The sequence below is a fragment of the Rhinoderma darwinii genome, chromosome 4, assembly GCF_050947455.1.
Source record: "Rhinoderma darwinii isolate aRhiDar2 chromosome 4, aRhiDar2.hap1, whole genome shotgun sequence".
Classification (NCBI taxonomy): domain Eukaryota; kingdom Metazoa; phylum Chordata; class Amphibia; order Anura; family Rhinodermatidae; genus Rhinoderma; species Rhinoderma darwinii.
This window is the reverse complement of record NC_134690.1, coordinates 267,511,511-267,538,324: the sequence shown is the minus strand read 5'-3', so window position 1 is coordinate 267,538,324 and position 26,814 is coordinate 267,511,511. Positions and strand designations below refer to the sequence as shown.

General features: G+C 41.5%; 1 protein-coding gene across 1 annotated transcript in view; it reads right to left on the bottom strand.

Moving 5' to 3' along the window:
- Positions 1–26,814, bottom strand: part of COG2 (component of oligomeric golgi complex 2) — a 128,465-nt gene that overhangs the window by 28,460 nt on the left and 73,191 nt on the right. Inside the window, exons 11-13 of the mRNA XM_075862463.1 lie at positions 23,499–23,560; positions 13,214–13,365; positions 11,962–12,156 (exon numbers count right to left, since the gene is read on the bottom strand). Of these exons, the coding sequence (XP_075718578.1) occupies positions 11,962–12,156; positions 13,214–13,365; positions 23,499–23,560 (409 nt within the window). The remainder of the gene's footprint in view (positions 1–11,961; positions 12,157–13,213; positions 13,366–23,498; positions 23,561–26,814) is intronic.

The window sequence follows — 26,814 nt, the reverse complement described above, 5'->3', positions numbered from 1 at the left end:
TCTCAAATGAAATGCAAAATTTACTTTCATCTGAAAACAAGACATGGGACCACTGAGCAATACTGTGCAGTGTGTTATATCAAGTCCAGAGTCAGCGCAGTCTACCAGGAAATTTCTAGAGCTCTTCATGCTTCCCTCTGTTGACAAGCTTTATGGAGATGCTAATTTCATTTTCCAGTAGGACTTGGCACCTGCCCACACTGCCAAATGTACCAATACCTGGTTTAATAACGACAGTATCACTGCGCTTGATTGGCCAGCAAACTCGCCTGACGTAAACTCCATAGAGAATCTATAGGGTATTGTCAAGAGAAAGATGAGACACCAGACCCAACAATGCAGACGAGCTGAAGGTCACTATCAAAGCAACCTGGGCTTCCATAACATCTCAGCAGTGCCACAGGCTGATCGCCTCCATGCCATGCCACATTGATGCAGTAATTCATGCAAAAGAAGCCCTGACCAAGTATTGAGTGCATATACTGCACTTACTTTTCAGAAGGCCAACATTTCGGTATTAAAAGTGATTTTTGAAATTGGGCTTATATAATAATTTTCTGAGACACTAAATATTGGATTTTCATTATTTTGGGTTTTTATTAACGGTTAGCCATAATCAACAACATTAAAAGAAAAAAAAAATGCTGGAAATAGATCACTCTGTGCGTAATGAATATATATATATATATATATATATATATATACATACATATATATATATACATACATATATATAAAAGAGTTTCACTTTTTAAATTGAATTACTGAAATAAATTAACTTTTTGATATTCTAATTCATTGAGAAGGACTAGCATATGGGTAATTTTAAATCTTGGGCAGAAATACCCTTTACCTTTAGCACCGAGCCTATTTTGATGTTAAAGTGACTTTCCCATCAAAAGTAAAAACTTGACTACACATTGCACATGTATAATCAACATACCTGGTGTCGTCCTCCTGAACGATCCTGCCGCCCCCGCCCCGTTATTTTTCCAAAGTGGCCGCTACAGTCTCAAACTCCCCTACCTAGAGCTTTCTTAGGAAGTCTGAGACACGCCCCCCAAGCGTCCACTGCCCTCCAATGGAACGGCGCCAATGACGTCAGAGAACATTGGAGAGCAGTGAGGAGTGGGCTTGACTAAGACTTTGAATAAATGCTCTGAATAGGGAAGTATGAGGAAGCCCTTTTGAAAAGATGACAACGGGGGACCGTAATGCCTGAAAGTCGACAGGATCGTTCAAGAGGAGGTCACCATATATGGACTATAGATTTGTAAGGTCAAGTCAGATTTTAACCGGAAGGTCGCTTTAAGGTACACAGAAATGTTTTTTGCATCGCCGCATTTTGAGAGACAGAATTTTTTTTCTGACAATGTAGCTGTTTAAGGGCTTGTTTTTGCAAAATATGTTGTATATGGTAATGACAACATTTTGGGGTACAAAAAAAATATTGATTAACTTTTATTAACTTCTTTTGGAAGGAATAAGTATTCCACAATTTTTTGCATTTTTCATTTTGCGTCGTTCGTACGGCATAAATAACGTGTCACCTTTATTTTATGAGTTGGTAGGATAATGGCAATACCAATTATGTATATTTTTTTGCGTTTGACTACGATTGCACAAAAACATTTTCTCTAAATAACAAATTAAAACGACATTGTATGGAAAGATTTTTTTTTTTTTTTATGTTTTGTAAATTAAACTTTAATTATATTTTTTAGTCCCACTAGGAGACTTCACAATTCGAACTGCTAATCGCATATATAATGCTTTTGTATACCTAGTAAACCAAAGCATTCTTGCTAGTCAATAACAAAGGACAGGCAATCCATTAGGCTATGGCACGGCCTAATGGCATACGTATGGTCCTTTGTTAAGCCTCCGGCTGCCATGGCAAACCATTATTTCCCTGTGATTGCATCACACCAATGGGGTGACAGAGGGAGCCTTCTTCCTCTGTATAACCACCAAGATGAAGCAATCCCTATTGACATCGGCATCTAAGAGGATAAATGGCCGTGATTGAAGTTCTCTCCCATCATCTCCGCTGTATATTACAGCTGACACCTGCTGTGAATGGCATGGGCACAGCACCGGTGCTAGTGTCATCCACTGGACATAACTGTACTCTGAATTGTGGGAATGCACTGGTAAAATGGATGTACAGTTATGTCCTTTTGCAGTAAAATTTCAATGAATGACTGTTAGACCAACAGATCAGCATCGGTTTTCGAATACCTTCTACTCAGGAAAAACGAAGACAACAGCAATACTAATTTGGACTAATCTTTTTTTCTTTTAGTAAAAACAAAACCTGAACAAGCAGTCCGCCCCCCACACTTTTTCTGACACACAATATTCTCTAAATTCAGTAAAGAACCAAAATGAAATTTAACAAACCTAGTGTGTATAAAGTGGATCCCCATATAGTAAATTATGTGTAAGTTCACAGAGGACAGATATGCTTGCGGACAACTACGGAGCAAATCCAACAGATTCCGCAGAGAATTCTGTCTGAAAGTCCGCAAAAAATTGTGTTGGATTTGGTGTCGATTTTTAGATGGATTTGCCTCTGCAGTGGGGATAAATTAAATAACTAAAAAAAAAAAATGTTATACCTTACTCCTTGGATGACATTTTGTCATATGTGACTTCTGCGGGGGTCGCATAGGACGGCATGTCATCCCTGGAGGCCGACAACACAGACCAGCCTGGGGAGCAGACACTCTTTGCTATGGGAGTGACAGGAGAGGCAAGTATAGTTTTTTTTTTTATTTCAAAGGAGAAAATAAGTTTTCTTCTAGTTGTGGAAATGCAGCTATTTTTTTTTACAGGAAAAACGCAACATTTGCTGCGGATTTTCAAGTCCCCATGGAACGCAATGGGAAAAATCTGAAACAAATGCGCAACCATTCTGCAGCCTAAATTCATATGCAGCAGATTAAAAAAATCTATACCCTACGTCAATTTCTGCATGTAATTTTCCGCAGTGTGTGGTTGAGATTTGTTAAACCTCATCGACTTTGCTAGTACTGTAATACGCTGCAGATTTTCCGCCCGCAAATCTGGATGGAAAATCCATAGCAATTACTCTATGTGTAAACCTGGCCAATGTGGTCTCATTGTTATGTCACAAATATAGACAAACACAATAGAACTAAATTAATAACACACAAACGGTTGTACTGTTCACGTCTTTTATTGAGCACATTGAGTAAACATCCACAGTACAGGGAGAAGTAGTAAGTAAACCCTTTAATTTAATAACACTTAGATCCCTTTAGCAGCAATCACCTCCACCAAACGTTTCTTGCAACTGCAAATAAAAAGATATCCACTATGTTAAGGAGGAATTTTGGACAATTCCTCCCTACAATTGTGTTTCAGTTCATCAATATTTCTGGAATGCCTTGCATGCACAGCCCTTTTCAGGTCATGCCACAGCATCTCAATAGGGTTGAGGTCAGGACTCTGACTTGGTCATTCCAAAACACAAATCATCTTTTTCCACCATTCTTTAGTTGATTTACGTGTGTGCTTTGGGTTATTTCATTATTGCATGGTTGCATCACTCCACGTCTCTGCAGCTTGAGGTCATGGACTGCTGCCCTTAGGCTATGTTCACACGGAGTATTTTGGGGGAGGAATATCTGCCTCAAAATTCCGTTTGGAACTTTGAGGCAGATATTCCTCTCCCTGCACGCCGATTTTCGCGGCAATTATCGCGCCGTTCTTCGCCCGCGGCCATTGAGCGCCGCGGGCATAAAACAGCGAGAAATATGCTTTCTCCTGCCTCCCATTGAAGTCAATGGGAGGTCGGAGGCGGAAGCGCCCGAAGATAGGGCATTTCGCTTCTTTTTCCCGCGAGGCAGTTTTACTGCTCGCGGGAAAAAGACGCCGACGCCTCCCATTGAAATCAATGGGAGGCGTTCTCGGGCCGTTTCTGCCGAGTTTTGCGACGCGGTTTCCGCGTCAAAAAACTCGGCAAAATACCCCGTGTGAACATAGCCTTACATTCACCTGTAAAATGTTTTAATATACCTTCAAATTTATTTCTCCCTCAATGATTGCAAGGCATCCAGGCCATGCTGCAGCTCCAAAGATGCTCCCTCCACCATGCTTGACAGTAGGGATGAGGTTGGTGTGCAGTTTTCTTTTTTTCTCTAAAACTAGAATTATGCATTTGTGCTAAAAAGTTTCACTTTTGTCTCATCTGGCCATAGAACATTTTCTAAGTAGTACTGTGGAACATCCAATTGCTCTCAGGCCAACTTAAGACGGGCTGCAATTTTTTTCTTTGGATAGCAGCGGCTTCTTCCATGAACATCGTTTTTTTCATTGTTTTTCTAATAGCGAACACATGAACAGAGATTTTGAAGTTCTTCGAGTCTTCAGCAGGTCTTTTTGCAGTTACCCTTCTGTTCTTAGCTCTTTCAGGATTGCCTGTTGTGCTTTTGGAGTGACGTTAACAAGATACCCATTTCTAGAGAGTAGCAACAGTCCTGAGTTTTCTCAATTTATTAATTGCGGATGGGATATTTCTGCAACAATAGCGCCCAGTAAGAGGATGGCCTGCCCTAACTTTTACCAGGTGTACTTTAGAAACAGTGGCCAAAATAAAAAAAAATTGCTGGAGTGTCTTTAAGCACAGATTTGTCAGTAACCCGGTTTTGTGTGTCTTTATTTAATGGGAAAATCACACTTCTAATCTCATCCCCTTAATTGAAACACTTTTTGCTAATTAGCTCTTGGAGAGGTCATTAAAAGTGGTTTACTTACTTTTTCTCTCTGCACTGGGAATGCTTACTCAATGTGCTATACAAAAACAAAAAAAAACATGAACAGCACAACTGTTTGTGTATTATTAATTTAGTTGGATTGTATTTGTCTATAATTGTGACTTGGATAACAGTCAGACCGCATGTTATAAGTAATCAATGCAGAAATCCACATAATTCCAAAGGGTTCAACTAAAGGCCCTTTTACACTGGCCGATAAGAGGCAGGTGCAGCGAGTGACTATCACCGAGACATCGTTGATCGGCGCTCGTTTTCTCCTATCACATGCAGCTATGGATGGGGACGAGCAGTCGTTACTCCGACCGCTCGTCCCCATACATTATCATCATGTCGGCAGCGCGTCTCCCTGTTTACACAGGGAGATGTGCTGTCGACAACGATAATATTTCACTTATTAAAAACGATACAACCAGCAGATGATAGAGAGTTTACTCGTTCATCTGCTGATCATTGCCCTGTTTACACAGGCCAAACTAAGTAGTCGGGGGAGAAGGGCCTTGGTAAGAGAGGTGACCAAGAACCCAATGGTCACTCTGACTTAGCTACAAAGATCCTGTGTGCAGATAAGGGAAACTTCCAGAAGGTCAACCATCACTGCAGCACTCCACCAGTCTGGGCTTTATGGCAGAGTGGCAAAAAACCATCACCTCAGTAAAAGTCACATGAAAGCCATCTAGAGTTTGCAAAAAAGAACTTAAATGACTCTCAGACTGTGAGTAACAAGAGTCTGTGATCTGATGAAACAAAGACTGAACTTTTTGGCCTCAATTCTAAGTGTCATATCTGGAGGAAACCAGGCACCGCTCATCACCTGCCCAATACAATCCCTACAGTGAAGAATGGTGGTGGCAGCAAAATGCTGTGGGGGTGTTTTTCAGCGGCTGGGACAGGGAGACTAGACAGGGTTGAGGGAAAAATGAATGGAGCAAAGTACAGAGATATTCTTAATGAAAACCTGATCTAGAGTGCTCTGGATCTCAAACTGGGCCGAAGGTTCACCTTCCAACAACACTATGACCCTAAGCACACAGCCAGGAAAACAAAGGAGTGGCTTAGGGAAACTCTGTGAATGTCCTTGAGTGGCCCAACCATAGACCTGACTTGAACCTGATCGAACATCTCTGGAGAGACCTGAAAATTGCTGTCCAACGACGGTCCCCAGGGCCGGCCTTAGGTTAAATGGCACCCTGTGCGGGGCTCTCTATTGATACCCTACACAAACCAAAAATTAACCACATATATAGACACGCGCATACTGGAATATATATACTGCAAATACAGTAAGTCAGATATTTAGGCAAATATATCTATCTATAAATATCTCTATATACACATACATTCTGGAATATATATATACATACATACATACAGGTAAATATATAGACGTGTACACACACACACACACACACACACACAGACAGGAACATACACAAATAAGCACCGAGACACATTCACATACAGACCCATATATACCCACACAGGCACATATATACACAGTACATATAATGTAGATTTTACATGCAGCACAGTATACAATAGGCTGCATAGTATCTAGGGGGCAGCATAGTATCTAGGGGGCAGCACCGATATCTTCATTTTATCTGTTCTACTTTGCATGTGTTTGTCTTTGTAAGTGTGTGTGTTCAATATTAGACACATATAGAGACACATACACACTAACATATACACATACAAACACAGACTTATATACACACACAAACACACACACACATAGGCACTTACCTTCTCTCCTTGCGGACAGGATCACAGGTTTCTTGCAGGATGGGCTGTGGGCGGCTGTATCTGCTCTTGCTCATCTGCTCCTGTTTACTCAGTGTGTGTAACTAAAACCCAGAGGACAGAGCAGAGCCAGAGGGATGGTGCAGCACCCTGTGCACTCGCACAGGTCGCAAAACCCTAAGGCCAGCCCTGACTGTCTCTATTCAACCTGACAGAGCTTGAGAGGATCTGCAGAGAAGAATGGCAGAAAATGTCCAAATCCATCTGTGCAAACCTTGTGGCATCATACCCAAGAAGACTGGAGGCTGTTATCGCTGCCAAAGGTGTTTCAACTAAGTAAAGGGTCTGCAATATTTTAGTTTTTCCTTTATAATAAATTAGTAAAGATTACCAACATTCTGTTTTCACTTTGTCATTATGGGGTATTGAGTTCAGAATGATGGGGAGAAACTTTTAGAATTTTTGTTGTTATAGCACAAGGCCTCAACTTTACAAAATGTGAAGGTCTGAAGACTTTCTGAATGCATTGTATGCATACATACCGTATATATCGGCGTACAAGACGACTTTTTACACCCTTAAAAAAATGTCAAAAGTGTGGGGTCGTCTTATATGCCGGATATTGTCTACATTAGGGATGCACGTTGCAGCCGCACAGCTCAGTATAGTAACACATGAATGTATGGGAGCGCGGCTGTGTAATTCAGCCACAGCCCCGCTCCTGAGTCATGATAAGTTTGCGGGGTCAGGATGATGCAATGCGGCCAGCGCTGCACTAATGAGCGGCGGCACTGGAGACAGAACATGGCGGGCGCGCTACAAAACACCCCCATGTTCTGTCTTCAGTGCCTGAACTGCCGCTCATTAGTGCAGCGCCGGCCGCATCACCTCATGCTGACCGCGCGCGCACTTCCTGTCAGGAGCGGGGCAATGGCTGTATTACACAGCCGCAGCCCCGCTCTATAACGGCGGAGATCAGAGAAACCGCTCATCTCCGCCGTTATTCCCCTGAATGCTGCGATCACAGCTGACTGCAGCATTCAGGGGAAAGTGAGAAGGGGGGATGCCCCTGGATCGCGTCACAGGGAATTCCTGTGACGCGATCGAGGGCCATACCATATATGGGCAGACAGCCCAGGGTCTATTGACGGACCCCAGGGCTGTCTTACCATATTTCATGTTGTTAGGACATACCCAAGTATGTCCTAACAACTGCCTGTGTATTATCCGTCCACAGGTTAATGTACTGGCACATATCTGATATATGTCAGTACATTAAAGTTTAAAAATAAAGTAAAAACAAAGTATTGTTAAATTTAAAAAAAAATACACCTTCACCTTTTTTACAATAAACATTAAAATAAGTCTCAATACATAAAATACACACATTCAGTAATGGCGCGGACAACAATGTTTTTGCATCATTTATGATGTGTACGCTGTAAAAAAAATGAAATAAACACGGCTTTCATTCACTTATTAATGTGAGGCGCGAGGTGCGATGAATTTAACCTCCATGTTCCTCACATTAATAGTAATTAACCCCATCATGTACCTCGCACATTAACCCAATATGACTGAGAAACATGATGGGATTAATTACTATTAATGTGAGGCGCGTTCAAAATTCATCACACGTCGCGCCTCACATCAGAAAACGGAAGAATTTTTTTTTTATTACTGTTGCCAAAAGTATCGAAATCGCAATACTAAACGAAGTATCGGTATCGAAGGCCAAATTCTGGTATCGTGACATCCCTAGTCTACATATTGTCTACACACAGGTTGTGTGTTACCTTGTGAGCCTGCAGTCCGGTACACAGGCTCCCGGGATGCACGGAATCCGCCACGGATCTGAGGGAAGCCGGTATTAGCCGCCAGGGAACATCTCTGTAAGATCCTCTGGCCCGCCCTTTCCTCTCATTCCCTGCCTCTCAGATCTCGCGCGATGAAGCAGCCTATCTGCGCATGCGCGAGTTCAAAGAGACAGAGAGTCCTGGGTCCTGCCGCCGATGGCCATAGTGAAGCGCTCCTGCACGAAATGGTGAGTATATCTTAAATTCTATATTTTAAGGGTAAAAGTTGGGGGTCGTCTTATACGCCGACATATACGGTACACTGAATGGCCACTTTATTAGAGACACACATCTAGTAGCGCTTTGGACCTCCGTTGGCCTTCAGAACCGCATCAATTCATAGTTTCATTGATTCCACTAGGTGTTAAAAACGTTCTGCATGGATATTGGCCCATGCGGACAGGATAGCTTCTCGCAGTTGCCGCTTAAAGAGGCTCTGTCACCACATTATGACCAATCAGCGTCATACACTTCTCGCCATTCATTTACACAGCACTAGCGATATAGCTACAGTGAAGGAAATAAGTATTTGATCCCTTGCTGATTTTGTAAGTTTGCCCACTGTCAAAGACATGAACAGTCTAGAATTTTCAGGCTAGGTTAATTGTACCAGTGAGAGATAGATTATATATATAAAAAAAAACTGAAAATCACAGTCAAAATTATATATATTTATTTGCATTGTGCACAGAGAAATAAGTATTGATCCCTTTGGCAAACAAGACTTAATACTTGGTGGCAAAACCCTTGTTGGCAAGCACAGCAGTGAGATGGTTTTTGTAGTTGATGATGAGGTTTGCACACATGTTAGATGGAATTTTGGCCCACTCCTCTTTGCAGATCATCTGTAAATCATTAAGATTTCGAGGCTGTCGCTTAGCAACTCGGATCTTCAGCTCCCTCCATAAGTTTTCGATGGGATTAAGGTCTGGAGACTGGCTAGGCCACTCCATGACCTTAATGTGCTTCTTTTTGAACCACTCCTTTGTTGCCTTGGCTGTATGTTTCGGGTCATTGTCGTGCTGGAAGACCCAGCCACGAGCCATTTTTAATGTCCTTGTGGAGGGAAGGAGGTTGTCACTCAGGATTTGACGGTACATGGCTCCATCCATTCTCCCATTGATGCGGTGAAGTAGTCATGTGCCCTTAGCAGAGAAATACCCCCAAAACATGTTTCCACCTCCATGCTCGACAGTGGGGACGGTGTTCTTTGGGTCATAGGCAGCATTTCTCTTCCTCCAAACACGGCGAGTTGAGTTAATGTCAAAGAGCTCAATTTTAGTCTCATCTGACCACAGCACCTTCTCCCAATCACTCTTAGAATCACCCAGATGTTCATTTGCAAATTTCAGATGGGCCTGTACATGTGCCTTCTTGAGCAGGGGGACCTTGCGGGCACTGCAGGATTTTAATCCATTACGGCGTAATGTGTTACCAATGGTTTTCTTGGTGACTGTGGTCCCAGCTGCCTTGAGATCATTAACAAGTTCTCCCCGTGTAGTTTTCGGCTGAGCTCTCACCTTCCTCAGGATCAAGGATACCCCACGAGGTGAGATTTTGGATGGAGCCCCAGATCGATGTCGATTGACAGTCATTTTGTATGCCTTCCATTTTCTTACTATTGCACCAACAGTTGTCTCCTTCTCACCCAGCGTCTTACTTATGGTTTTGTAGCCCATTCCAGCCTTGTGCAGGTCTATGATCTTGTCCCTGACATCCTTAGAAAGCTCTTTGGTCTTGCCCATGTTGTAGAGGTTAGAGTCAGACTGATTAATTGAGTCTGTGGACGGAGTCTTTTATACAGGTGACCATTTAAAACAGCTGTTTAATGCAGGCACCAAGTTGATTTGGAGTGTGTAACTGGTCTGGAGGAGGCTGAACTCTTAATGGTTGGTAGGGGATCAAATAATTATTTCTCTGTGCACAATGCAAATAAATATATATAATTTTGACTATGTGATTTTCTGTTTTTTTTTTAAATATAATCTATCTCGCACTGGTAAAATTAACCTAGCCTAAAAATTCTAGACTGTTCATGACTTTGACAGTGGGCAAACTTACAAAATCAGCAAGGGATCAAATACTTATTTCCTTCACTGTATATCGCTATGTGCAGCCACATACACAAAGACTAACATTACTGCAGTGTCCTGACAATGAATATACATTACCTCCAGCCAGGACGTGATGTTTATTCAGAATCCTGACACTTCTAAATCTTTTCTCGTGAGATTACGCTGTAAACTGTCATTTAACACAAGATTACGTTTGCCTTGCTGGAAATCTCACAGAAAAGATTCAGAAGTGTCAGGATTCTGAATACACATCCCGTCCGGGATGGAGGTAATGTATATTCATTGTCAGGACACTGCAGTAATGTTATAGTGTGTTTATGTGGCAGCACATAGCGATATAGCTATATCGCTAGTGCTGTGTAAATGAATGGAGAGAAGTGTATGACGCTGATTGGTCAGTGTCATACACTCCTCTGTACAACGCCCACTTGGTCTAAAGTAAAAACACGCACACTTGGGCATTAAGAAACGAATTAGCATAAAGCTAAAAATCGCTCATAAAGTGGTAAAAAGAGATCGTTTTTCTAAATAAAAAGCACTGCTGTCACCTACATTATAGCAACCAACTCCTTATGTAGGAGATTGTCACCACATTATAAGTGGCCTGAGTCTCTTCAAGTGTTCTTCTGCCATACGTAAACCCTACTGTTCAATCATCGATCAACAGGTATCAGAGGAGCCAAGATGTGCCAAGAAAACAATCCGTGCACCATTACTCCACCTCTTTAAGACTGAACTGTTGGCACCTGACCGAAAGGATTCATCAATTCATGCTGCTTGTGTTAAATTCTGACCCACACATAAGCATGGAGCAACAGAAATCTGCATCTGACCAGGAAATGTTTTTCCACTGCTCAGTGATCCAAATTTTGCGGTCTTTTGCCCACTGAATTTTTGCCTTTCTGTTCTCAGACAGCAATGGCACTCAAACTGGTTGTCTGCTGTTGTATCCCATCCATGTTAAGAAAAGATAAGTTTAGACACTTTTGTTTGAGCACCAGTTGTGTATTCAGCTGCAATTTGCTTGACTTTGCACCACCTGTTCGTCAGAACGATTCTTGACATCCTCCTCTGAACCCTTTCGGCGATGAGTTGTTTACGTCCACATGACTCCCTATTGCTGGATGTTTTTCCTCAATCAAACCAATCTCGATATACTACACCATTACATGAGAAAAACTCACAAGGTTGGCAGTTTCTGAAATGCTGGCCCCAGTTAGTCTAGCACCGAAGACCACGACTCGTTCGATGTTGCTCAGATCACTCGATTTTCCCTTTCTAATGTGGATTCACACTGAAAGGGATCCACTGAAAACTTGCTGACTTGAAATCACTCAACCTAGCAGTTTAAGGGGAATTCTAAATGGTGGATCCAGTTTATAAACGTCCTTACCTTGATTTGAGGTCTGGGGCAGGCATGACAGTAGTCAATAATAAAACAATCCTACAATACGTTTGAAAAGAAACCTTATAATAGTATGTTCTTACCTGATCTATTATTTTATCTATGTCTGCAACAATGAGAATCAGCTGACGAGTTGACAAAACAGAAGGTTGAGCATCTGGTGTTGATCCAGTTGGCTGGTCTTCAGAACTGAAAGCAGGGGGTACATCTCTACTACTGGTTTGTATCAAACGTTTGCTCTCAATTACATTGCCTTCTGTAGTGGCATAGGATGACAACTGTAAAATCACAAACGTCAAACACTTAGGATACAACAATCCATTTTCAGAGCTACGTTTTCAGACCTGTTTGACTGACAGTTAGTTAAATGCGATAAATAAAATGTTTCAGCAATAGTATTGGTTATTATAAAGATAGGGTTTTAAAAATTTATATGTTATAAAGGTATTCCCACTACAAACAACATTTAGCCATATTTACAGGACATTCCATAAATGTAGGACAAGTAGGGGTCCCACCTTTCGTACCCCCACCTATTGGCAGAACAAAGGGTCTCCTGAACGGCAATCCAAAGCGGCCATAGGCTGCAACATATAAGAAAGTGAAACAAAGCGCTGGCTGCACATCTCCGTAGCTTACTTCATTGAAGCATGCTCAGCTGTTTGCCTAACCCCTACAGACTACAACATACACAATGCGCAAGGCCACCTCTCTTCTTTGTATTCTCCTACATGTGCCTGCCACTGCCTCTTTCTCAACAGGTAAAGGTCCTGGAAGTAGGACCCCGACCTACAAGACATTTATCGCAAATTCTTTGGAGGGAATATTTCAGAAAAGACGATATTAAAAAACAATTTTCCACAACTTTAATGTACATTAAAAGGGCTTTTTCCTCACAGGTGACCGTTAAAGCGTACCCTCGGTAACAGAAAACTTCTGATATGACATATGTAATGAAAATAAGCTGTCTTCAGTTCTCCTTAGTAAGGCTGAGAGAAGCTTTAGCAGTTTTATTCTAGTGACCATTGAGGCTCAGATCCCCATAAATGAAAGCCTTTTGTGTACCTTGGGATACGTTTTTAATATTATATGAAATTTGCCAAGCACAAGAGGGGTTTACTGTTAACTTTTCTAATGAAGTAAAAAAAAAAAAAAAGTCACCTTTAAACCTTGCGAACATATAGTTGTCTGGACTATGAAGAGAAAGCATACCGCAGCTTTAACATTTTACCGTCTATGAAAGGAAATTATAACCTTCAGAATTACAATGTTACGTTTATGTAAATAACAGGAGGTTCTACCAAACGGGCAAAAAATAAGAACATCACTCCTCACCTCTTTAATAAACACACAATAACGTGATAGTAGTTGAAGGGTTAGCTTCCAGAAACGGTGGGCGAGTAATGGTAGGTAGATCTGATCAGACCAGCATGTAGTTAAACAGGTCCACAGGACACTAGTAGCTCTGAGACAATAATCACTTTCAGCTGACAAAGAAAACAAAACAACTCAGTAAAAATCATAATTTATTTCACAAAAAGTTGGAATAAGGGTGCTTGTACATGTAGCATTTTTTTGCGGCCTAGCAAATGAAACCGCGGCAATTTGTCATAAACCACTACATGTATGAGCATCCTAACAATAAAAACAATGAAAATGCAATGTGCAATCAATGGAGGACAACAACCATCCAAGTCTAGATTCATAGTACCTTTTTTTAACCCCTTATAAAAATGACTTAAATAGGCTCGTCACCAGATTATAAGTGCCCTATCTCCTACATAATCTGATCGGCGCTGTAATGTAGATAACAACAGTGTTTTGTTTTTTTTTTTTAAAACTATCATCACTAGCAAGTTATAAACAATTTTAGATTTATGCTAATTAGTTTAATAGACAACTGGGCGTGTTTTTACTTTTGACCATCTGGGTGTTGTGAAGAGAAGTATATGACGCTGACCAATCAGCGTTCTACACTTCTCATTGTTCCAGCCCAGCTTCATTCACTGCACAGCGTGATTGTACACAGTGTGATTGTGTGATTTGTAAAAATGACTTTGTGGACAGGCCCCTCATGATAAATGTGTATCAAGGGTCTTGGTGTCCTTGGACCTTAGTTGAATTGCAGTGCTTGTGGGCAGTTCTTGAAAAACATGGCTTTCCCTTAAATTTCATTAACTGGATACATTTATTGTATTGCTGCCCTACTGCCTCAGTCAAGGTGAACGGTTTCCCATAGGCAGATGTAGATCTTTCTCCATCAATGATGGTCCAATTTATTACGGAGTTTGAGAGATATTCTGGCCGTTGCATTAATTAGGACAAATCCCATGTTCTTCCACTTGATTTTACCACCCCTAGTTTTTTGGCCTTCCTCCAACCCCTTAGGCCCCTTGCAAACGACCGTAAAAAATCTCTGTACTTGCATACCGTAATACGGTCGCAATTATGGACCCATTCAGTTCTATTGGCCGCAGACACCTTTCCGTATCGCTATGGCTAGGTGTCCGTGCCATAGAACTGTTCCGGGAATTTAAGAGCATGTCCTATTTTTTGTATTTTACGGGCCGTGCTCCTATAGTTTGTACTGTGATTACGGGCACGGCCATGTGCATGAGGCCTTAAAGTTTCCATTGAAATCTCCTATATTGGTGAGGGTCACAAGAAGCGTGCTGGACTACTATTCCTGAATGTTCTGTCCTTTATTACTATGACCAGCCAGAAGACCAGCATAGTCCAAATTGTCTCTGCTCCAAAGAAACACTGCACCGGCACCGCTCTACTACGGCAGCTTTCCACTCACCATGCAGCGGTTTTTGGTGGTGCACGCCAAATAAATATAGTCCCACAAAACTTGCATGCAAAGATGAATATAAGCAGCACTCGGCAATCTTTTTAAAACGGCTTTATTCAATTCATGACAATGATTTCTTGAGCGCCGTTTCACGTGATGTCACGTTTCCTCGGGCCACGAGAAAGCATGACATCCTGTGAAATAGCGGCAAAGGAATAATTTTCCTCCTGTGCAGTACGCTGGGATGAATTGAACAAAGACCTTTTAAAAGTGTTAGTGAGTGCAACTTATATTCATCTTTACATTCATAGTCCAAATTATTATGGTCCTTACCGGCTAAAGTAAGCTTGTTAAAGATGGTTCTCCTACCCAAAATGTTGTACATGATATTAAAATATTCTACATAAATACCTATTTATCCCAAAAACTTCAGGGGATTATTGCGTCCTTAATCTGGGCTAATGAACTACTGTTTCTAGCAAACACAGCATTTTTATAGGACCTTGGGATTCAGGTTGGGTACCATCACCAGATTTTAAATTATACTACTGGGCTTACCAGTTATCTCACTTTCCATGCAGTTTTTGTCTGGAAAAGGGTAGGATTTCAGAATTTCTTATTTATCCTTACTGAAATTTAAAATTGCCCTTCGCACCTCTTCATCTGTGGGTAGCAGGAGCCGAGCGGAGCCATTAAAAACCATCCCAACCTTAAAGAGGCTCTGTCACCAGATTCTCAAATCCCTATCTCCTATTGCACGTGATCGGCGCTGCAATGTAGATAACAGTAACGTGTTTTTTTTATTTTGAAAAACTTTCATTTTTGGCGAAGTTATGAGCTATTATTTATATTTATATATATATATATATATATATATATATATATATATATATATATGCAAATGAGCTTTGAAACGGACAACTGGGCATGTTTTTTTTCGTATGTCCAACTGGGCGTGTATTGTGTTTTTAACTGGGCGTGTTTACATGTATGACGCTGACCAATCAGTGACCAGTCAGCGTCATACACTCCTCTCCCTTCATTTACACAGCACATAGTGTTCTTACTAGAACGATGTGCAGCCACATACACAAGTGTCCTGATAATGAATACACATGAAATCCAGCCTGTACGTCATGTGTACTCAGAATCCTGAATCTTTTCTGTGAGATTTCCAGCTAGCCACGCGTAATCTCGCGAGATTACGAGGTAAACGAGATTTTGTTTCCCTTGCTGGAAATCTCACAGAAAAGATTCAGAAGTGTCAGAATTCTGAGTACACGACGTCCAGGCTGGATTTCATGTGTATTCATTATCAGGACACTTGTGTATGTGGCTGCACATCGTTCTAGTAAGAACACTATGTGCTGTGTAAATGAATGGAGAGGAGTGTATGACGCTGACTGGTCACTGATTGGTCAGCTTCATACACGTAAACACGCCCAGTTGGACATTTCAAAGCTCATTTGCATATATATATATATATATATATATATATAAAATAGCTCATAACGTGGCCAAAAATGAACATTTTTTTAAAAAAAAACCACGTTACTGTTATCTACATTGCAGCGCCGATCACATGCAATAGGAGATAGGGATTCGAGATTCTGGTGACAGAGCCTCTTTAAACAATCACTACTGATATGGTTTGCGGTTATAGTGCATTGGTACTTTCAGGGCATGATATGTTTACACTCCCTGAACACCTGTCTCTTCTCAGTGCATCTAGGTGGAAAGCTAAAAGGGGTATTTTTGATGGGGGATGTGTGTGTAAAGAGGGTGTGATCCAATCCAGCTTAAAGAGAAGTTTGTTCTTATTATCTTTTGTATTTCACTGTACCTGTTATGTGGATGTTTTGTATAAATTTTTATTTTCTGTATAATTTGTTGGAAACTAATAAAAATGAGGGATTCCAATTATTTTCCTAAAATGCACTGCAAGTACTTTCGTTTCTTTGTTGGTTTTCCTTTTTAGTTTTGTTTTTTTGTTCTTGCTTTTTCTCAACCGCATGCTGTGAATGCGGTGACTGGCGTATCTAGTTTTTGTGAGATGGGACAGTCAATGCTCTATTTGCGAAGAGATGTTTTATACCACATTCTGCTTCTGGACTTGGTATTTTATGGTCTTTACACATGACGAGATCTGCTTTGCTGTTATGACTTACTCTATACCTGTCCTCTGCTACAAGAGGAAATTAAGAACATGCGCCGGTACCCTTCTTATTCAATAAACCGTGTTGATTTAAAAAAAAAACAAAAAAAAACAAAAACATTATTTTGTAGGGTGGAATTTAAACAAATTCACTGCCATTCCGCCATAGTTTTTTGTGCTTTGTTTTTGGTGCGTTCACGGTGTGGTAAAAAGTACTTTATTCTGCAGGTCCAGTACGATTATCGGGATACCAAATTTATATAATTTTTATGTTTTACTACTTTTACAAAACCAAAACGATTTGTAAAAAAAAATTCTTTTGTTATATTCTGAAATTCATAACATATCTTATTCCATCGATGGAGCTGTTTGAGGGTTAGATTTTGCATTGCGAGCTCTAGCGTTTATTGGCACCATTTGTGGAACATAATTTTTTATTTCATTTTTTAGGGAAGCGAGGGAAACCATAAAATTTTTGTTCTCCCCATAAAATTTTTTTCTTGTTGTATTCGTTGGGGGACATAGCATTATGGGTATAGGCCCCTGCCACTAGGTAGGAAGTAGTCTTGGCTCTGTACTGGAAGGCCTCCCACAGACACTGGCTAAATCAGTGTCAATGGTCCCCAGAGAAAAAAAAAAAACAACCAAAAAGCCAGGACAACAGGTTGGGGGTCTGGAACAAACCCAAAAAAAATCTGAATCTGTGTCCTCCACTGAATGCAACAAGAATACAATTTTCTCATTTATAGATCTGTGGAATTAACACAGCACAATGGGACATCCTGAAGCAGTTCTAGGGGGTGGGAAGAAGAATAAAGGAAAAAGGTACAGCCATGCGACCCGCCTAACGCACAGCTGACTGGACCACCTTGTGACCCAGACTGGCATAGAGAAGGCCAAAAAAATTAATACCGCAAAATTTCGTGCAGGTGTGCCCCAAAGCCCAGGTAGCAGCATTGCAAACCTCAGCAACTGAAGCTTGATACCTGACTGCCCAGGGAGCACCAACAGCTCTTGTAGAATAGGCAATGACTTGAAGGGAAGGAACTTTACCCTTGGACCGATAATCGTGGTCTGCTCTTACCACGTCAAGGCAATGCAAAGTCTGTTGACTTGGAGAAAATGGGGAAGGGCAGAAAGAAGGAAGGAAAATCAATTTATTGATATGGAAGAACAGAACAACCTATGGGAGGAAGGATGGAACAGGCCAGAAAAAAACACCTTAACCCTATGGATGAATAAAAAGTGGATTGTGGTGCAAGTATCTCGAATGTCGATGAACGAAAGGGACTCTCCTTGTTCCAATAATTTAACCACCGACTGCAGGGATTTCATGCAAAGTCTACGAACATAGACGACGCGGTTCAGCCCCTTCAGATCCGGCAATAAAAGGACTGATCAGACCTTTTTTGGTACTGTGGAGAGATTCGAGTAAAACCCCTAAAAACGTTCCTCCTGAGGAACTGACAAACACCCTTTGAAGAAAGAGGGAGTAAACAGTAGGGGGGAAAAAATAGAAACGCGATCCAATGCGACAGGAAAAACCCTTCCTGGGGGAAGTAAGAAGAAATCTATCTTGTAGCCTGTCGACATGACCTTCCAATCCCAGACATTATCCACATGAGCTAGCGATGTCTTCAGAAAGAAAAATAGTCATCCCCCTACTCGGACAGCCAACATGAGTGTGGAGACACCCACAGGCTGAAGATAACTTGGCTGAGGAGGGCTTCAGGACCTTAGGATGCTGTTGTCTGGTTTTAGAGAAGAGAACGACCGCTGAGAGGAGGTAGGGAAGGATCAAAAAGTTTATTCCAGAAATCTCCAAAAAAAAAATCTGCCACAAAAAAGGGAAGGCCAGCGAAGGCTTTTTTTTCTCAATACGAATCGGAAGATAAAATAGCGAACTTTTCCTGGTTGGAAGCGGAGTCATCAATTGAGAATCTAACAGGGGGCCCCGTGGAGGGAACCTAAAAAGGCGCGGGACGTTCCTGTCTCTGAGCCGACAGGACAAGCAGTGCAAGAGCCGACATAAGGGGAAACATCAAAGCGCTCGTCTCAACACCATCAGGAAAGGCAGGTTAGCCAAGGACAAGTGCTGTGAAAGTGTCAAGGAAATAAATTCCCCAGAGAGAGAACAGCAGTAAAGCCAAATGGCGCTAGCAATTACCCAATAAAGAAAATGGCCTCCGATAAAGACTTCAATTCCACAATAAAGAATATGGCCCTACATAGATAGGGTCTCCATCGATTGAATGCTAGGATTTTAGTGACCCTACATAAAGATGGTCTCCATCTTCTCCACCTGCGGATGCAGAAAAGTAGGTTAGGTGACGAGCGGTGAGGCACCTGCAGGGAGTTGACTAGGCTGTAAACAGACTGACAACCCACTTGCAGCTAAGGAGAAAAAATAACTAAATAAAAAAATAACAGGCCTGATATCAGGTCATGTCTGCCGCCTACAGACACTAGACTAAAACTGATTTAGCCAGTATCTTTTGGAGTAGTTTGGCCTGCCTGGGAGTAGCCAAGATGCTTTGTCCCCTAATGATATAAACAAGAAATAGCATTTTTGGATTTATTTTTTTATAGGCGCGTGGCTAATCAGGGGACAGAAGGAGCCCGCGGATGGGCCCTGAGTTGGTGCCATATTGTTGTAATGTATGGTGGGTGACGTGAATAAGTAAATACATGGTAATAAAAATAAAGGGTCAAAAGGAAAACAGAACATGTTTTTTTTCCCCTTTAGTGTGAAAGCACGATGCGCTGCTAGGATTAGGGTATGTGCACAATGAATGGGCAGATGTTAACCGACGTATTGGAGCCGTATTTTCAGGCGTAAATCGAGGCATAATACGCCTAGTTTACGCCTGAAAATAGGTTCTGTGAACCCAGCCTTAAAGAAAATGATGAGAGATGATAGAAAAAAGTATTCAGTGAGAAGAGTGCAATCGGACAAATCAATTGTTAATTGCGAAAAGGATGTTTCTGTACCCAATATTATTATTTTTTTAAAGTAAAGAAGTTATGAAGACAAGTTTCTGTGATATGAATCAGGGGCCTTGCTAGGGTCTTAAATGATCAGGGGCACAAGCCCCGAGACATATTTACCACCCCCCTCACCGGGTTTTTTTTTTTGGTTGATTTTTTACATACTATTGGAGATCGCATATCTATAAAGACTAAGGCTCCTATAGCTACACCACTGGATGGAATTGGATTTACTGTCTGAGCAGACAGTATCATACATGATAGGCTTAGGGTATGTTCACGTGCAGAGTTTCCAGGCATAAACGCCTCCAAATAGCGTGAAAAACGGCACGTAAAAAGGAGCATGTCCCTCCTTGAGCCGTTTTTGGAGCTGTTTTTCATTGTGCCAATAGAAAAACAGCTCCAAAAACGCCTAAGAAAAATGCCACTAAAAACTTTTTCAGCACAAAAACAGCTTAAAATCAGGGGCTGTTTTCTCTGAAAACAGCACCGTAATTTTGAGCCGTTTTTATTTGTGCGTGTGAACATAATCTTAGATACATGGCCCAGCAGACGGTATCAAACATGATAGACTTACATACAGGGTCCCAGCAGTAAGTATCCTTGTACTAACATATGTCCACCACCCAAATTAGTTTAAAAACTGCAGCGAGCAGAGGGGTGGCTGCATAAAGCCTATGCGCTTCAAACGATTATATCTTTCTTATTCATGGCATAACATATTCATATGTGAATCCACCCCTCTGTGCTCACTGCAATTTTTAAACTAATTTTTCAATAAAATTATAAACAAATGTCTCACAGGGACAGGTAGCTGGTTGGGTACAAACCACATTGGTATGCAGTACCCCCACAGTGTCATGAAATAGCAAACTCACTGATAGCATAGCATATATATGAGAAAGAAAAGAGTCATGAGCTATATATAAAGTACAAAATACAATTTTATTAGATATAATTGACATAAATGATTTTAATAAAAAACATGGCGAGGTTTCTAAAAAGAAGAGATATGCCTGTGGGTCACATTTGGAGAGTATATACGACCATGGGTATATTTGTATAAAAAACAATGAATGACACGAGAGCATGCAGGTATATATTGCTCAAATGCACCGTTAACAATTTATCCAGCACTGCTGATATTAAAGGGAAAAAGGACAACATAAAGTCTATGTCAAAGGTAAGTGTGCCATATGAGGAAATCCCTATTACTGGAACAAAGTGCCATTCAATCTAAAAAGTCCAAGGACTTATAGTAATAGCTGCACTCAATGTGTAAAGTATACACCATATGCATGGCTACTACTCCGGAATCACCGAATAGAGCTAGGAAGTATACACTCACCCATAGTTGAAAGAAAGTAAGATCGTGATCCACAGACAGTGAAAGGCCACCCCAACGCGCGTTTCGCTATACAAATATACCCATGGTCGTATATACTCTCCAAATGTGACCAATAAAGTAGAAAATATTTCCTTTTAAACCCAGCGCTGCATCAAGATATTTTTGTTGTTTCTTTGGTGTGTTTGTGTTTTTTTACAGGTACGGATTCGGGGACTACTTCGATGACAGCTTTTATTATTTTAAATAAAATGGTTAACGAGAATTGTGTTTTTTTTTTTATTTCAATAAAATATTTTTTCTATATGTCCTTGTATTTTTCTAAATATTATTACTACCATCTTAGTAATGGTGCTGGCTGATTGACTGTGTCCATTACGAAGGCGGGGCATAATGTTAGCAGTTAAAACCCTAACACCCATTATAACCCTGGTACCCTCTGCCACCAGGGTTGCCGGGTACGATCCAGTACCCAACCATCTGTAGTGATGGATGGACAATAGGGTGGCCGCAGGCTGTTATTATTAGGCTGAGAAAGTACAAAAACAGTGGCCCTTCCCACCCTGGTATGCTAGCCTGCTGTTGCTATGTTGTAACTGATTGGTCATGAAAAATGGGGGGAAACGACGACGACGACACACACCAAGTAGTTTCTTCCATTTAAAAAAAACCAAAACTATCATAACCAGACAGATACAATATAGCAGCCGCAGGGCCCACTGTCTTTGGGCTTTCCCAGCCTAATATTACCAGCCTGCGGACACCCCAGTGCCCGACCATCACTACAGATGGTCAGGTACTGGTTCGTACCCGGCTCTTCTCGGTAGCCGCGGTGGGTACTGGGGTAATAATGGGGGTTAGTGTTAGCCTTTTCACCGGCTAACACTAAGCCCCGCCTTAGTAATGGACATTGTCAATCAGCCAGTGGTAGCAATAAAGTTTATAAGAAAATACAAAGACATAGAAAAATATTTTATTGAAATAAAAAAAGAACACACACAACCCTCAATAACCATTTTATTAAAAAATAAAAAAGCCATCATCTAAGTAGTCCTCAAATCCAAAGTAGTCCAACATCTGAAACTGTAAAAAAAACACAAACACACAAAAAACCCCATCAGTAAGACACATGGTAGGCTTAGATTACTATCTGCTGGGGACCTGTATCTAAGTCTACTATGTGGAAGGCTTAGATACAGGGCCCATCAGACAGGATCACACATGGGCCATGTATCTAAGCCTACCATGCGGTAGGCTTAGATACAGGGCCCATCAGACACCATGTGTGATCCTGTCTGATGGACTCTGTATCTAGCCACGTGTGATCCTGTCTGATGGGCTCTGTATCTAAGGCTACCACTTGTTAGGCTAAGATACAGGGCCCCAGCAGTAATCTTATACATTATAAGATTACCGTCTGCTTGCCATCCATTTGCCATCCCTACCACCTTGTCATTCCTTCTGGTGTTCTCCAAAGCTTTGTTTGCTTATACTTTAATAAAGTGGAAACCGAGTTTTCCCACTTATACCACGCATCGCTGGATCCTCTCTTTCTTTTGCTCCCATAAGACAGTATCATACATGGCCACGAATCTAAGCCTACCATGTGGTAGGTTTAGATACAGGGTCCATGTGTAATACTGTTGGCTAGACCCTGTATCTAAGCCTACCATAAGATAGGCGTAGATACAGGACCCCAGCAGACAGTAATGTTACACTTCCCCTCCTCTTCGGCTCCGGGTGCAGCGGATGTCCTGACATCATCCCACGTCGTGGTGTCATGCGCGGCACGCAGAATTGTGACGTCATGACGCGAGAAGATGTGCTCTGGATGTAGGAGGGTAAGTATAGTGTCACTACTATAGGAACAGGGGCCCGTGTATTTTATTACATCGGCCCCAGTTACTATAGTAACTGATTAGACGCGGTGCGGTGGTCCACGGCCCCCCCATGGCTTCGGGGCCCAGTCATGATTGCGACCGGTGCGACCCCTATAGCTGCACCACTGAATGTTTCAGTCGTCTGGGAATCCGGGCATCGAGCCAAAGATCCAGGGCTTGGGCCCCGAAGGCCCGGTGCTAGCGACACCCCTGCTATGAATGATTATTGTCATCTAGAAACTCACAGACATTCATAGCCAGACATGAATTCACCCTAAAGCAAGAAGAAAAATGCCATAAAATATGCAAGTATTTTGAATCCTGCATTTAAATGACTTTGCTTTATTATAAATATAATGTATATTTGATTCTACTTAAGTATTTGTGTTTTATGGTTGGTCCTGCATTTATAGTGGTCAAAGAATATAAGAATACCTGAAATGTGATAGGTTATATACCTGAGGCTTCCTCGAAATGAGAAAGTAGTGCAGATTCTAGGCTTCCCGCCATTTCTTTAAACCTAAGGGAGGAAAAACAAATACTTCAGAAACATTTATCAATTGCATTTGTCAAGGGCTTATTATCTTCAAACGTTTTATTTTCTCTCAACATAACGTTACTACTGCTCAGCTGTGGAATGGTGTAAATCGTCTTCTGTATCTATGATGCTGTTTTCACTCTCAGAATTAACATATTGTTGAAATTGAGTGATCAGGGGAAGGTTTGGGACGGCTCCAGTCTGAGACTTGATTTCATTACCGCTGTGCACCACACAGGAAACGTAGTGACAAGTTAAATCACACAGACCATTGGTGGCAAAGAGTAGGCCTGAATTTGAACCAGGTCTGTGGGCTCTGGTAGACACTGATTTTACCACATTGGTGCCGTGGGTCACTGAGAGCTCCATAAATCCCTAAATGATTGGTTTAGTGGCCTAGGTGGCACAGGTATCCTGCATGTGCTAAAGGAGTTCTCCAGTCGCAAAAAAATTATGGTCTATCCTCAGGCTAGGCCATCAATATCCTGAAGATCCTTTGTGGGGGGGTTAAAACGTACCTCTCACAAAAACTATGAGACCGCTGTAGTCTTTAAGTGTTCCCATTAGCAAAAGGCACAGACATGGACAGATCCATTGCGGGAGTTATATGCACTTTTACATTAAATTATTTGTTAATGAGTCAATGTATCTAAAGTAAAAAAGAAGATCAACTTTAAATAGTTTTACAGATATAATTGTGCTGTGTACATGGTGCTCATGCAGACCTATACAGCTACATGGTTACACACTGCAAACAAATGGTCCTGTCGTGTGTTACTCGATTCCATCTGCCCCCTCTTCTTGCCAACCTAGAGACCTTTATTTTCTGACTGTAGATTTTATATTCTATTTTCTGTACATGATCTTGATTGAGCAGCTGCTCTGCTCTGTTAAAAGCATTTGGAGACATGCTTTACAGCAGCCACAGGGACCATAGGAACCTGTGAATAGGAGAAGACCAATTGTACTGCTCTCTGTACTGTTCAGAGGTCATTGTGCAGGAAGGGATAGGAGGGGAGCTGTGTCCATCACCTATTGTCAATGGTGGATCCTGTGTTGTCTATGTAGATGTGTTACCTTTTATTGTAATCTTGCCCGTGCTGATAATGAGACAACTACTGAAAAGTGACTTCTACAGAACAGGAAGTGTCAGTCTATTATGAGTGAACACTCAATAAAAATAAAATCCTGAAATCTTTTAAGAAGCACCCCGTCAATTTTTTTATTTTTTTCACACATATCATGCTAACTTACCAGCAATATTCTAGCAGTGTCATTTATTTCTTTCAAGCTAAGTTGCATCTATACACGTTGAACCCTTTTATTATGGGCAGATTAGTCATGTGATCTCAGACCACCAAAACATTCTGTCATATGTAAACAGCAGGTCAGTGTATCCTGTGTGGCTGACTTCCTGAAAATTGCAGGATTACATCATTACCTATCAAATCCCTCCCGGCACCTCCCAGACCTCTCCCTTCTCCACCCTCCTTGTTCCTCTGTATGCCTCCCTCCAGCATACAGTGTTGCTGAAGAGATGATTTCTGCACTAACGGAGAAGGAGTGCCGGGATATAATAGGTGAATCCCTACAATGATTAGCTGCAGTTATAAAACTCCCCTGACTAACACTATCTAGCTATACTATCTGTGTGTGCAGAACTCGTGTATTTCTACGAGATGCTGCTCATCACGGTCTCCTGAGTAAAAACAGAGAGAAATCTATAACTAGCAGAAGACAGAGTAGACAGACTGAAGCTGCATCACATAGGGATGCACATTGGAGACTCTGCAGTGTGAGTTAGGGGACAGCAGTTCTACAGTATGTCACTGATCTATCACTAGTAGGAGGCAGAGAGCAGTGTAAAGCTGCATCACATAGAAATACATTTAGACTGCAGTATTAGAGGAAAGCAGTTCTACAATATGTCACTGATCTTTCACTAACAGGAGGCAGGGATAGAAGTGTCAAGATGCATCACATAGGAATACATTGAGACTTTGCAATGGGAGTACAGAAGTTCTATGTCACTGATCTATCACTTGCTAGAAAAAAGCAAGTGCAGTGTGAGGAGACTCTGCCCCTTATGCAAACCACAGAGGCACCTAGGGAAATGTAGGCTGCATTACGGAAACCACATCAAAGAGGAAGAAGAATTCAAGATAGCACAATAGACACCAGTCTTAATAAATCTCTCCCATGTGGCTATCTCTGCCAAGCAATAAAGCTTGATCCCACTTTCTGTGACTTGCCAATGCATGACTACAATAAATAGGAATGTATGCATCTCATTAAGTCACATCAGTGGAGTTTGGCAAAAAGGTAAACGGCGGGTGACAATGGCTGGCAGGTAACATAGGCTGCTCTGTTCCTCTTTGTCTTATAGGAGGGGGGTAACAGAGTAATTAGAGTGACACTGTTCACGCTCATCACTTGGGGACAACAGGGAGATTATTAAACCTAAAAGAAGAATTCCTTTAACCATCATATCCAAAAAGCTGTAACTAGCTCTGGCTCCAGGGTCAATGCCATAGACAAAATCCAATATAAAAGTACATAATATGCAGGGGTTGTTTGTTGCGTTCCTTACACGGGCTCTGGGAAATTTACTTTCCTTTGTAGTCATTGGTGCTTTATATGATGACATTCATTAGCACTGTTTTGTAAGCTTGGAAATTGTCCCCACTCAAATTTTTAGCCATTTTTAAATGTGATTTTATATAACCAAAATGAATATAATATAACAAGATTATCGTGGTTTATAACAGGGAGATTTATGCTGTCCCTGTATCCCACCTAGACAGGAAAGAGAGAGAAAATAAACTTAACTAATAAAAGCAGAGGAGACCTGCAAAAGCAAGAAGGTCTGCCTCCTGCGAACACGAAGGCCTTATTCACACGACAGTGAAAAAAAATGTCCATTTAAAACTGATCAACTGTCAGTTTTTCATGGCCATTTTGTATCAGTGTGTCTCTAAATTTTCATCCGTTTCAAGTCCATCTGTCCGTTTTTAATGGCCGTTTGACATCCATTTTGCATCAGTTTTTCATGGCCGTTAAAAAAACTGATGCCTGTAGATCGTGCCACATACTCACAAGAGCAGCGCTGTCTCTCCTCTTCTTCACTTGTGGTCACTCGTCTGCACGGGATCTGGCAAGGCAGCGCAACGGGGCGATGACGTCATCGAGGCGCCTTCAAACCCATGAAGACGAGTGAACACACCTGAAGAAGCGCC